This window comes from Sinocyclocheilus anshuiensis, unplaced genomic scaffold, assembly GCF_001515605.1.
Source record: "Sinocyclocheilus anshuiensis isolate Anshui unplaced genomic scaffold, SAMN03320099.WGS_v1.1 scaffold617, whole genome shotgun sequence".
In the NCBI taxonomy this organism is placed as follows: Eukaryota; Metazoa; Chordata; class Actinopteri; order Cypriniformes; family Cyprinidae; genus Sinocyclocheilus; species Sinocyclocheilus anshuiensis.
In genome coordinates, this window is record NW_015539890.1 from 971543 (window position 1) to 985983 (window position 14441).

At 38.5% G+C, this 14441-nt stretch overlaps 1 protein-coding gene across 1 annotated transcript in view; it reads right to left on the reverse strand.

Moving 5' to 3' along the window:
• LOC107685784 (disks large-associated protein 2-like) overlaps positions 1–14441 on the reverse strand; it is a 129061-nt gene that overhangs the window by 12965 nt on the left and 101655 nt on the right. Inside the window, exons 6-7 of the mRNA XM_016482502.1 lie at positions 11240–11299; positions 5013–5371 (exon numbers count right to left, since the gene is read on the reverse strand). Of these exons, the coding sequence (XP_016337988.1) occupies positions 5013–5371; positions 11240–11299 (419 nt within the window). The remainder of the gene's footprint in view (positions 1–5012; positions 5372–11239; positions 11300–14441) is intronic.

The following is a 14441-nucleotide window of genomic DNA, read 5'->3' on the forward strand; positions in this document are numbered from 1 at the left end:
CTCACACACTCAGCACGTTAGACGCGTCCTCCAGCGCCTATTAGAGAACCTATTAGAAGTTGTTCGTCAAGGCGGAGAAGTGCGAATTCCACGCCAAGTCTGTTAAGTTCCTTGGCCATATCATCTCCACCAGGGGGATTAAACCAGACCCAGCTAAGATAGAAGCTGTCGCCAAGTGGCCAGTCCCCGACTCCCGTAAGGCCCTGCAGCGTTTCCTGGGTTTTGCCAACTTCTATCGGCGATACATCAGGAATTTTGGTCAGATCGCTGCTCCGCTCACGGCATTAACCTCCACCAAGGTGTCCTTCAGGTGGAACCAGGATGCTCAGGTAGCCTTTGACACATTAAAGTCCCGTTTTGTCTCTCCCTTATTGGTCTGGACGGATCACAAGAATCTCGAATACATCCGTTCGGCCAAGAGGCTGAGCTCGCGTCAGGCCCGCTGGGCACTGTTCTTTGGCCGGTTCAACTTCACCCTCTCGTACCGGCCAGGGTCCAAGAACATCAAGCCGGACGCTCTCTCGCGCCTGTTCGGGGCTCCGGAGGGGGAGCTTACAGCCGAAGCCATCCTTCCTGAGGGGGTGGTGGTCGGGGCTCTTTCTTGGGGTATCGAGCGGCGAGTAGAGGAGGCCGGTCGAGGGGGGCAAGTGCCCGATGGTCTGATTCATCCTCTTCCTGTCCCTTCCCGTCCATGGTCACATATTGCCCTGATTTTGTCTCTGGGATTCCCCCATCGTAGGGTAACACGGTGGTTCTCACTGTGGTGGATCGCTTTTCCAAGGCGGTTCATTTCATTCCCCTGCCCAAATTGCCCTCCGCCCGGGAGACCGCGCAACTGATCGTGGAACCTATGTGTGCGGTCAACGGGTATGGCTTTCTACCAGGGATCTGTCTCTCCGGGTGCCCTCTCGTAAACTGGCGCCCAGATTCATTGGGCCGTACCGCGTCACCAAGGTGGTTAATCCAGTGGCGGTCAGGCTCAAGCTCCCTCCTGCTCTTGGTCGGGTTCACCCTGTGTTTCATATCTCTAGGGTTAAACCTGTGTTTTCTTCTCCCCTTAACCCTGCCGGCGATCTTCCCGCCCCCCTACCCCCTCGTCTTGTGGATGGCTCCCCTACCTATACGGTTAGGAGATTACTCGACGAGCGGCGCCGTGGCAGAGGGTTTCAGTATCTCGTGGACTGGGAGGGAGCTTGTCTTCCGGTTTCCATCCACAGATCAATGGGCAATGCGAGCGGGCATTCCGTCGGCGACATGGTGGGCCTCCTCCCGGGGCGCCTCGTGGCGCTCCTGGGAGGGGGGGTACTGTCGGGTCTCGGGTCTGATCACCTGTTTCTTGTCTCTGTGTTTGTGTGTTGTTGTGCGTGGTTGTTTTGACAGCTCGCCACGTGCACTTATGTCAGCATGATTGTTTCCCCGCCCTCCTTGTTATCTGCTCGCCTCTTGTTTCACACCTGGTTCTGGTCATCTCATTAGCTTCCCCTTATAGCTCCTCGTGTTTCTCTGTCTTTTGTCAGATTGTTGTGATTATTCCCTTGCTCTGACTGTCAGTGTTAGTATCGCTTACCAGTCCTGTCTTGTCTCGTCCAGGCTCCAGTGCTCGTAGCTGCCTGTATATTTTCCCGCACCTCTCTGTGCGTTCAGGAACCCATGGGCTTCCTCCGGCATTCGCCTACCCTGGGACTCTGCGGGCTCGTTGTTGGGCTGCTCAGCCTCTCGCTCGGATTAGCGAGCTGCCCCCCCGGCTTCATCTCCACTGCCACGGTTGCGGCTTGTTCCAGCCGCTGCTATCTCCCCATCTGTGTGGTTGGGGATTCCGCGTCCACACTGACTGTCCGCGAAGGCGCTCATTGCCCGCGGTGATTTCTCGGTACAATAAAGCCTCTGTTGAACCCGCACCTGAATCCAGCCTCGTTTCCTTGACAGCGTTAGGCTAACCGAGACTCGTCATTTGCACTTACATATTGTTGCTCTTTGTTAGTTTTGATTGCTTCTATTGTCCTCATTTGTAAGTCGCTTTGGATAAAAGCGTCTGCTAAATGACTAAATGTAAATGTAAATATAATACAATGTCCTGTGGGTGGCATGAACACATTAGCACAGACCCAGAAGAGAAAACAACAGCTTAGAGGCACACATATGAGACTCCCCTTAAAGAGCTGTCATTTCACAGACACTTTGTTATCTGAGGCAATTTATAGCACACTTGATATAAGGACAGCCCCCTAAAGCAGCCTGCTCAAGAGCCCAGTTGAGACACAGGATCCTAGTAACCAGTGTTGGGGGTAACGGATTACAAGTAACGCAAGTTATGCAATCAGATTACTTTTTCAAGTAACTAGTAAAGTAACATATTCCTTTTTAATTTGCAAGAGTTAATTTTTCAATAAAGTAACACCAGTTACTTTGTTTTCCCAACTCAAGCCTGCAATAATAAAATATGTTAAATAACACAAATATCCTTTATGTATTTAATCCCATTTTATTAACCAGTGTCTATAGTTACTTTTTTAGGGAGAAACGCAATATTGTAATGCATTTAGGGTTGGGCGATGTCTACAAAATTGGCATCGGACGATGTCTACAGTAAAACATCACGATGGACGATGACATCGGGGGGTTGGGGTGGGTGTGCCTGAAGCGTGAATTCGTATTCAGAAAACAATTGCTAACAGTTGCCTGTTACATTACAGTAGCCTACATAAAATTTAACTTACCACATAAACAGAGTAAGGAGAGATGACTGATAGGACGATGGCGAATGATTTGCAGATCCTCAGCCCCACTGACAAACATCTAATCTTGTAAAATGTGTGGCAAGTACTGCCACTCCATAGTATAAATACAGTGCATGCGATAGCGAATCTCGAAAGCGAAAGTGAAACTAAAAAGAGATCGTGCATTCAAAAGCATTTTAAATGCCAGGCATTATAGCGGCTCTCTGATGCCAGCAATCCGCAATTTATATACAGTATAATTACCCAATGATATAACTGCGAGAGAAATTATGAAAATATGTATTTTCCTCCCATCTCGTATTTATTTCCTTTAGGGGTTCCATATACACGTCATTTTCTTTCCGAACACGGTATTGGGATGCGGCGGATTGCCGGGGGTATGGGGTGGAATCACAATGTCAGCTCAACATCGTGATGTCTATCAGCCATCGGCGATGGACGATGGCATCGTCTATCGTCCCAACCCTAAATGCATTACTTTTAAAAGTAACTTTCTCCAACGCTGCTAGTAACCAGTTATTAATGTTCACAATACTAACCTACTGTAAACTGTAACCAAACATTGGAGACATGGTTTATTGCTTAGTATAAGCCTTTCATACAGTAAATTGACCTTCCTCTCATTCCTGATTTCGTTTCATATTATTAGTTCTGGTGGCGACAGCTAGTTTTTTCAACATCCAGAGTAATGAATCCCTGTAAATTGCATCATGAATATACAGTAATGCATTTTAAACAAGTTCAAAGTCTTCTGGAAGTTTATGACTTATTGATGTATTTTCCATATTCCACATCTCTCTCAGCTAGTGCTGTAAACATGTCTTTAGTATCGTGGCTAAAATCATCTAAACTCACTAAAATGCATCTATAATTTTTCAACTCATTCTCACTCCCATGGGGCCCAATACTGATTTAGATTTAGTGGTAGGGGGTTGTGTTAGATGCTCTAAAATATTAAAATATAAAGGAGAGTCTTCCCAAAATTGAAAATTTACCCTGATGTCATTCTAAACACATACAAACAAGCCTTACTGGTTCTTGCATCTTTGAGCTTCTACACTAGTCAACATTTGAAGTGGATCAAAACTATTCATCAAAGTTGTCCTAAAACCTAAAACCAAAATGCGCTCTTGTCTTAGGACAACTTTGATGAACTTTTTTGATCCACTTCAAATGTTGACTACTATAGTTTGATGTTCTCTATACATGTGTGTTAATTTTTTTATTATTTTTTTTATGTGAATAAAAGGCTAAATGTTGTTCATCTAAAGCGATTTTTAGAGGTCTTGGATTAAACTGCTCGATTTTTACTTTTACAATATTTTCAGTTGTCAAAGTTTTGGTGGAATGGACGAATGGACCAATGGATGGTCAGAAATCTCTCAGGAAAATATCTTCATTTGTGTTTTTGAAGCTGAATTGAAGTCTTATACGTTTGGAACGACATGAGGGTGAGTAAATGATGACAGAATTTACATCTTTGAGTGAACTATCCCTTTTAGGTGTATATAAATAATACATTCAGATATATGTGTATATATAACACCTCAGATAACAACCATACTTGGCCACATGTCACGTCACTTTCACTTTCACTTTCAATTTCATAAAGTGATTACTCTAGCTGTTCAAATTAATAACCCAACATATCATGATGACCAAAGTATTCCCAACAATACCATTAATAGATTTATGATGATAAAATTCCTAGAAACTTTGTATCAGGTTATTGACACCAAATGTTTTTCACTGAAAGCAATACTGTACCCTTACGAGCCACGTTGCAATAAAGTGTTGCTCACACAGTAGAACATGACGCTGGCAACATCAAGGTCTTGGATTTGATTAACAGGGAATATAAGAACTGATAGAAATATATGTAAAATTTGATTGCAATGCAAGTTGCTTTGGATAAAAGTGTCTAAATGTGTAGGGTGCTTTTGAACAGTATTGTTTGCCACAGTGGCAGGTTTAAAGGTCGGGTGGTTTGAGTTCCTGCGTGCTGCGGTTGACTGTTGGTCCTGTGTAGGAACAAGCCCACAGAGAGAAGCAGCATCATTAATCTTTGTTGTTCAGAGTCAATCTGCAATCTCATCTTCTCCGCCACAGAATCTAGCTATATGAGGAGTCTTTGTGTGCACTTTCTGGGTGGGTGAGTCACTGTCTGAATGCTGCCAGCTATTTTTGGATTTGAGGTGAGACACAAAGCCATTGGGTTTACAAAGAGGCAATGACCAACTGAGACACAAACCTAAAACCTTGAGGGAGGTTTACCTGTATCCCGATGGAAGAGCGTGGAGTCTTGAGGTATTCCTCTGCTTTGGACACCAGGATGGCCTTATCGCAGGTCTGAACGGAGCTGTAGCTCCCCGCAGAAGTGAGGCGCTTGGATGCGGTTTCCATTGCTAGGGTCACCGCCTTTGCGCTATCCAGGCTGTCGGTGGAGTTGTAGATAACCCGACTGAGGCTATCTGGTGCCCAAAGCCCTCCCCGTGATGGCCGACCCTCGTGGTACGCATCCTGCGTCGACTCTGTGCTGCTCTGGGCTGTTACAGAAATCAGCGGCTTAGTGGTGGAACGAGGAGGAACAGGTGGAGGAATCTTCTTGTAGTCAGGTGTATATGTCACTACCGCTATAACGAAACAGATGAACGATATGTTAGATTAAAGAGGGGAAAAAAAGCATTTTCAGGAGTCGGTGTGCTAGATATTTATTTTTAAGCTTCAAAACAATGGATGTAGATGGTTTGATCACAACAGAGCAATGGATCCGAGAGAAACTCAACCTTTATCACAGTTGTTTAGCAGATGTCTGATCATTGTCTCTTCTAGGAACCATTTTAAAGCTACACTATGCAACCTTTGGCCCTCTATCGGTTGAAGCATAAAACTGTAAGTTATTCACGGAGGGACATTGTTTAGGTAATTACTGTACTGAGTTGTGCATTAGCTTCCAGAGGAGCACTGCTTTGCTCATGGTTACAGAAAATGGGAATCTCACTAACAACATCAGAACTCTCCCAACATCAAAAGACGGATATCTGAAAAAAAAAAAAAACTTTCTCATAAGTAGGTGAGTAGCTTATATGGTGCTGTTGTTTTGACCGATTACCTTTACAAAAGTTTGTCAGTCCTGACATTAAACATAACAATGGTTATTCACATCAGATAATGGCATAAACATTAACTTGGGAAGGCTATTTATAGACAAACAGAGCAAAGTAGTAACTGTTCTGGCATTGTCACCAACATAAAGATTGTTTTGTGAACCTAGTCAACGCACAGCAAATGCATTGCAAACTATGTTGATCCATGTTTAACTCTGCACTTTTCCTTTTTGCTTGAAAATGCTTTTCAATTTTTGTGGCTTCAAGCTTCTTCCACTTTATATATAGTAGTAGCCTGACCTTCTTTCCTTTATTTATGGATATAATGTAAACATAAATCAGAAAATTGTGCAGTTTCCAATTAAATCCATCTTGACAACTCTAAAATATTCTATAGGCTTACCTTAACTTATTATTTCAATTTAGTTAATTTCCAACAAAAAAAGTTAGTGTACACAGTGTATCTTTAATAACAAGAGAACACCATAACCTACAAGAATACGTCTTTTTAAAAAATGGAATAATGTGTATAGTGAGCAAATTGGACACTCCAGTGCTTGAAGTGAGCTGGTACTCTGCAATTCTGTGCTCTTTTGTTCACAGTATCTGTATTATTCGTGTGTCCCAGCAGCTCTTATAAACTGCAGATATTCTCTTTTGTTCCTGCTTGACAATGCAGTCTCACTAGACAAAGACTGTTTGTCTTGCAAGCCAATGTTTTGACTATCCACATTAAATCTGATGCATACTGTATCTTAATATGGCAAAGAGTAGTTCATTCTGATTTAATTTTAAGGGATGTTTAGAGTGGGGCAAAACACTGTGCATTAAAGGTATTAGTTTGTCAAATGTTTCTCATTTACTTGCAACTACCGTATCTTCCATGAATGAAATTCCTGAATATGTTTAAAATATTCAGTGTCATAAAAAGACAACTGTTTCCCCTCAGCAAGCAAATTGTTTGCACTTTATTTTGATAGGCCACTTTAGGCATTGTACTAACTGTAAGTAACTTTGCAACTATTTGTCAACTAACTCTCATTAGAATATTAGTAAACTGTAAGGCTATGGTTAGTTTAATAAGTTACTTATAGTTAGTAGAATGTCTAAAGTGGATTAAAATTGTATTACCAGGTTTTTTTTTAAGAAATTTATACTTTTTAATCATGCAAGGATGCAGTTGATCAAATGTGACAGTAAAGATAATTATAATGTTACCAAATATTTTTAAATAAATCAGTAATAAATTACATTATTAAAAATCTATTTAAAGTAAATACATACAATCTATTATGTATTAAAACAAATAAAAAACAGGTATATTAAAAGGAAATATTTTGCAATTACAGTATTTACTTTTTTATATATTTACCTCTTCATTTTAGATCCTGAATATTTTCCTAAATATTTAGAATTTACTTTGATCTCACTGCATAATCTCTAAGAAACATAATCACATTTCTCTGAGACTGACATCCCTTAGCCAATCAGAAGATTTTGAGGTGCTTTTTACCTGCCAATCATTTTACACATTCACTGAGCAGCCCATATATGGAAAGCAGGAAGCAGAGAGTGTGAATCATTCAAGTTTAATGCCATATACAATTTGATAACAGTTGTCAGTTTGTCTATTTTGCTACTGCTCCGCTCCTGCTCCGGTCAGTTCTGGCTTGTGCAACCCAAACCTGGTGCTAATCCAGCTTGATTCTTTGAAAGCAATGAAGCCTTGGAAAAATCAAGCTGCCCCTGACCTCAAACAGGATAAAAAATTTAAAAAAGAAGGAAATACAGACCTACTTTGCAGCACCTGCAGGGTGCGTGTATTTGCCAACATGACAAAATACCTCAGTGTGGTTAAATGTAACAGTCTACATATGATGTGCCAATCAAAACCACGGGCTGCAAATAGCACACTATTATAAAACTGCTGAATGAGTCACAGACTGAAGGGAAAAATGTGGGTGAGAGAGACGTGTGATTCATACAGAGGAGTAAAACACTTCCAAAAATAGAATGTAGGGTTGTATAAGAGAGGAAAACAATAATCCATTCATGACCTGTTGTGTTGATGCTCGGTGTCATAATTAATTCTGTCATCAGCATGTCAAACACTTCATCAGCTGTGATTAAATATAAAAACTCCAAGAGCAACAGAATATGACTCATCTCTGCAACCACTCTCTGGAAGTGTGGAAGATTTAAAACTGAATTCGGATGTATTTTAACATGTAATTTTCTCCTATCGCGGCTATATGCAGAGACAACCATACTGACACACAAAGCAACACTGAAGCTGATTGATTTGATATCTTGATATCTTTTATATAGTTTCATCCTGTATTCTTTCGAATCTGAATAAAACATCTGTTGCAGGACTCATACTGTATGTCTGATCTATTCTTCAATGGCAGATGGTTGAGGAATGTTCGGAAAATAATTCAAAACATTTTTTCCCAATTCCGTTTGGAAAGTACAACACTTCAGTTTAACAAAATGATCCTGAATAATACTGAAATAATAATATATGATAAATGTTGCCATTTAATTAACACATTATCAGCATAAATCATGCCATATGTATTTATTAACTTTAAAAAATTACATCTGTTCTATTTAGATTGTATTTCAAATTGTCACGAATTCGGTCCATGGACTTCCGTTTATTCACCACCAGAGGTCACCCTTTCCATTACATTGACTCTCGCACAACACAAACTGTTGCATAGCACCCCGGACTACATATCCCATCATTCTTTGCACGATTTGCACACTGCACTGATTGCACTCATTGCACACAGCTGTTTCTAATCACCTCACTCACTATATAACACCCACTCTAACCACCTTTCTCTGCTGAGTATTGTTTAGCCCGTACCCCTTTCCGAGTCCCATTCCGAGTCTCTGTGTTTTCCTTGTTTTGCCTTGCCTTGCCTGTTTCCGCGGTTTCTGATCTTTGCCTGTATTCCTGGATTTTTCCCTCTCGTCTCGCCCCTGTGATTCTGTCTGCCGATCGGTGACCTACGCTAGCCCTGGGACTATTCTTGTGTTTTGCCCGCCATATACCTGTTTGCCATTGTTTGACCCTGCCTGTTTACCACTTCTCTTTAATAAAGCCTGCAGATGGATCCACACGTCTCACGTCTCGTCAGCCCCGTTACACAAATAAAGGAGTGTGAGTAAATCTGATAATTTGATTCACTTTAAGAAAAGAAAAGTTTTATGAAAAATGAAACAACACCCTGAACACTTCACATTTTTTTAAACACAAAATTATTTTAACTAACATTTTCTTGTAGATATTTTACATCTACTAAGGTGAGGTTCCCATATAGCGGAAAAACAAACAAACAGATTTTTGTTGGTCAACGTGGCGGATTTCAATCTTTTGTGAAATCTGCATGGGGAAATATTTTGCCCTTGTGCAAAATTCCCAGTCATGTGGATTCCTGCTGAAATGTGGATTTCGCCTGTGAAAATTTGACAAACAATGGTTATTGTGACCACATCTTCAGTCCTCACCTCAATAAATGGCTGTGAAAATATGGATTTGCATGTATAGCCTACACATATGCATTTCTACAAAATCTTGAAAATCTGTATGTGTATGTGTTTTAGGTTTATTTTTCTCATATCTCTGAGAAAGCAGTGTCTTGTTAGCTTGTAAAAACACATCTTGAATGGCCCAGTTTTTTCTCCGAAAGCCCAGTGTGCCAATGAAGGGCTGCTGAATGATTTGGTGTTTTGGCAACAGTTATCAGGGGGCTATCAAATGCCACACATGTGCTAAATACAGAAACAATGATAGCAGGCATGATCAAAACCATGAATCACTAGTGAAGATTAGAATTTGTTATTTCCAAAGAACACAGATACATCTTAATACATTTAATACATACAGTATGTGTACAATATACAGTATTCCTTCTATTTATTCATTGATTTTCACCTATTTATCATACATGATCTGAAGAAACATGAGTGAAGTCTTGTAAAATAATCATTCATTTACATTAGCTCAGGTGCATGTGTATTCTTCATTACAAACCTGCACACTGGGAAGAAACACTTCTGTTGCTGAAAGCCTAAGGCTGTATCCTGAGATTTCAGCCTACTATGACATTACTTAACTAATTACACACTAATTAACATATTTGATGCTATAGCAGTGTTAATTTGTTAGGTGTATTACCTAAACTTGTGCATAGCACATAAGGTTGTGAACTGAATCTTGAACTGTTTATCAGTGCATGTGTTAAGCTGCATGTTCTGAATTTTAATGCCAACTTGAATGAGTTATAAAACTTTCAGTGTGACTGTTTAATCAACAACAGATGTTCAGTCTCCACTAAAATCAGCTATTCAGTGCATGTGGTGCCTGATAATAGACAGTAAAACAGCAGCCCAGCGATATAAGAGTAGATATTCTAATAATGTGTGTACAGAGCCTTATCAGCATTAGTGACAACATTTCCCTAGAAAACAAGCTGAATATCACGTGTTGTTGTTTGCTTTGTTTTGCTTTGTTTGTTTTGATGTTTTGCCTTGGCTTGCTTTGCTTTACTGTTTTGTTGCTTTTTTTGCTGTTTTGCCTTATCTTTACTGTTTTGTTGTTTCACCTTGCTTTGTTTTGTTAGTTGTTTTGTATTGTCTTGCTTTGTTTTTTTTTGCCTTGTCTTGCTTTGCTTTACTGTGTTTAGCTTTGTTGCTTTGATTGTTTTGCCTTGCCTTGCCTTTCTTTGCTTTGTTTTCTTTCGTCGTTTCTAATTGCCTTGCATTGTTTTGATTTGTTGTCTTGTCTTGTTTAGTTGCTTTGCTTGTTTTGTTGCTTTGCTTTTTTTTTTTTTGTTTCGTCGTTTTGTCTTGCCTTGCTTTGCTTTTTTGTTGCATTTTTTTTTTGCCGTGCCTTGATTTACTTTGTTTCATTGTTTTGCCTTTCATTGTTTTGTTTTGCCTTGTTTTGTCTTGCTTTTGTTTTATTTGTTTTGCCTTGGCTTACTTTATTTTACTGTTTTGTTGCTTTGTTTTCTTGTTTTGCCTTACTGTGCTCTATTTTGTTTCATTGTTTACCTTGCCTTTCCTTGCTTTGTTTTGTTTCATTGTTTTGCCTGGCCTTTGTTTGTTTTGCTGTTATTTCATTGTTTTGCTATGCTTTGCTTTATTTTGATTTGTTTTGTTTTTGTTCGGCTTTGGTTTGTTTTGTCAGTCCAGACTTCAGATCACCATGCATCTTCACTGTGTGGAAAAGACTATCTTTGGCATTTTGTTTTGTATTTCACGAGAAAAGGTCATATGAGTTTGGACTGACATGAAAATCTGAGAGGGTCTGAATGAGCGTGACGATTCTGAACATGAACGCACCATGTGGTATGGCTTCACTGGGATGTGTGGCTTTACCTGGCGTGGGGGTTTCTGTTCGATCCACACTACAGGCAGTAGGGAGACGAAACTGGATCCCTGAAAAGAACAAAAGTCATTAGTAGAGCTTGAAAAAAATCAAATTGTGTTTAGACACAGTCACTGCACCCAGTCATATCTCCCAACATGTCATATTCATTAAAATCAATAAGACATTTTAAACAGTGAACAAAATTATTCAATCTGACACCAGCTGTTTGGGTCTCCAGATATCTTCACTTGTGCTTGTCTTATTAAGTAATTAATTTTAAAGCAAATGTTTACAAAAGCCAATTAAGTTATAATCAGTGGTGTCAGATTGTTAAAAATGAACAAAGATACATACATTTAAAAAGTCACATATATTTAAAACCACAAACAGGCCAGAACATTTAGTTCTGAATAAAGAATTGGTGGTTGATAGAATGTTTGGCCAAAAGAGGATCTGGCATGTAACTAAGCACTTATTCTTTATGATTTTCTCACCATAATCTTCTCATGATGCAAGTATTAGTTTAATCCTACCCTTGTGAAAATGATGTGTACTTTATGGAAATAATATATTTGAAAAAATACAATTAATTGTGAACTAAACATACTGTATTTTTTCAGACACTTACTTACAGGGTAATTGCAATTAAATGAAATTGTAGTATAGTTTAAATTTATATTAAATGCAATTAGCTGAACTTTAGAGTGTTTTTGACTCGCTTAAGTAGGACTTACATAATTTTATTATTACTCATTACTATTGTCTCTGAAACTATAATTAACTATAGTTAATATGTTTTGCCAAATGTACTGACAAGCATTTATTGTTAAACCAACATTTTCTTAAATGTAGCTAAAATTATAATCAAGTATTTTACATGTGCTTCAGAATGTTAGTCAACACATCAAAATATATGTACTTATTTAACGCATGACAAAAGATTTAAAACAATATGTAAAATGTACTTTGAAGCATTACAAAGTGCGCTTTTTGGTAACACATTATTTTGATGGTCCCTTTTGAACATTCCTTTTACAATAAGTAACAATGCACCTACATGTCAAGTAACTCTTATAAAAGAGTATTTTTAGCCTGTCTGCTTAAAGGGATAGTTCACCCAAAAATGAAAATTCTGTCATTAATTACACACCCTCATGTTGTTCCAAACCCGCAAGACCTTCAACAAAATTATTCAATCTGACACCAGCTGTTTGGGTCTCCAGATATCTTCACTTGTGCATTGTCTTATTAAGTAATTAATTTTAAAGCAAATGTTTACAAAAGCCAATTAAGTTATAATCAGTGGTGTCAGATTGTTAAAAATGAACAAAGATACATACATTTAAAAAGTCCATGTGACATCAGTGGTTCAAACGTTCAACCGCCGTTTTGGAGAGTATGACAGTGCATGCACGCGCTTTGATCTGCACGTAAATAACCCATGCGCATGGTGCTGCTGACGTTGTACACACATGCACTGCGCCTTGTTTACGTTCAGAGGAAAGCACGTGCATACATCGTGATACTCTCTAAAATGGCACTAGTGAGGGTGAGTAATTAACGACAGAATTTTGATTTTTGGGTGAACTATCCCTTTAATATCTGCTTTCTGCTTTACTATCCCTTTAATAACTCTTTATTGCGATGCTCCCCAATAGATATTCTACTGACTATAAGTAAAAGTAACTTTGCTAGTGTCAGCTTAATCTAACCCTAAACCTACCAGTCTACTAATACTCTACTAAAACTCTAGTGACACTTAGTAGATATGTAGGTGCAACGTTACTTATAGTCAAAAGAATGTGTTAAGGGGGCCATCAAAATAAAGTGAAACCCACTTTTTAAATGCAAAACAGTCATGAAAATGAACTCTGAAAGTATACTTAAATGGCATTATATTTCTTTGATATTACATTATCTGTACTTACAGTTTTTTTTTTTACTTTTTTTTAATATACATTGTTAAGATCGGAAGTACACTACTGGTACAATTAAGCACGCTTCTTTTTCACAAGGGTATTGTCTCCTTCAGTATGCCAATTAAAATGATGCTCAAAATCAGTTCATATAAACATCATCATATTTAATCCACCAAATTGTAGTTGTGTCTAAAAGGAAAAAGCTGCAGTGTATGGCACTTGGTCATTTGCCACCTTGGTATAAAAACCATTGAAAACCAAACCATTATAATATACACTTTTATACACAATTTAATTTTATTACACATTTTAGATTTTAAATGATATTTTAAAACTAACGCAAGTTCAGAAAGTAAGTAAAATGAACAATGAAGGCAATGAAGGCAAAAAAAAGCTAAATAAATAAATGCATGCATTTATGAATGAATTTGCAAAGCACTAAATAAGTTAAATTCAAAATACTTTTTTTATGAAAAAAAATGTGAATCACTAACAAACTAAATTACATTCTTACAATATGAATTTCGGTATGATTTTTGTCTAAAGTCTATAAATTAAAATGTAGCAATCAAAAAAAAGTTATAAGTATATAATTTATATATGACTACATTTACACAAAAACAACAGTATAAATGAATTACACAATCATTCAAAGGTATTGGATCAGTGTCAGATTTCAGTTCCAGTGCTTCCATAACTGGAAAAGGGGTTAAAATTCACCATTGTGCCAGGTCATTGACTGAAGATTCCAGTAAGAGCGTTGCTTGATCCTGAGCGTTTCGTCTGGGTTGTCCTTATCATGTGTGCATGGACTCTGACAGTGTGGAAGGTGATATGCTTAATAACTGTGATGACATGGATGAAGGATGATATGAGACACAGGAACAAAAGTAGGCCTACATCAAGACATTTGCACCAGAATATTACCTAACGGCCTGGTTGACAAATACTTCATGAAATGTCATTACATTTTCCTTGTCACAGGTTTAAAGTGCACTTGCTTCATCCCCTACTAAGTTAAACTTATCCAACAGTATGCAAAATGCAATTATAAACATTCCAAAAATGTATTTGCTGGAGTATCACATGACCAAGATATAAATATTGTTATTTTATATTTAGAATCCGATTTCGTGCACAGATATTTTTAGTTAGTCCAATCAAGTAATGAGTCACACGATGATTGACAAACTTCCCAAAATTCCCCCTAAATTCTGCATACTGTGCACAGTACATATGCTGTAGTACAAGTAGTAGGCTACTATTCTATATCAGCGGATTTCAATTCCAG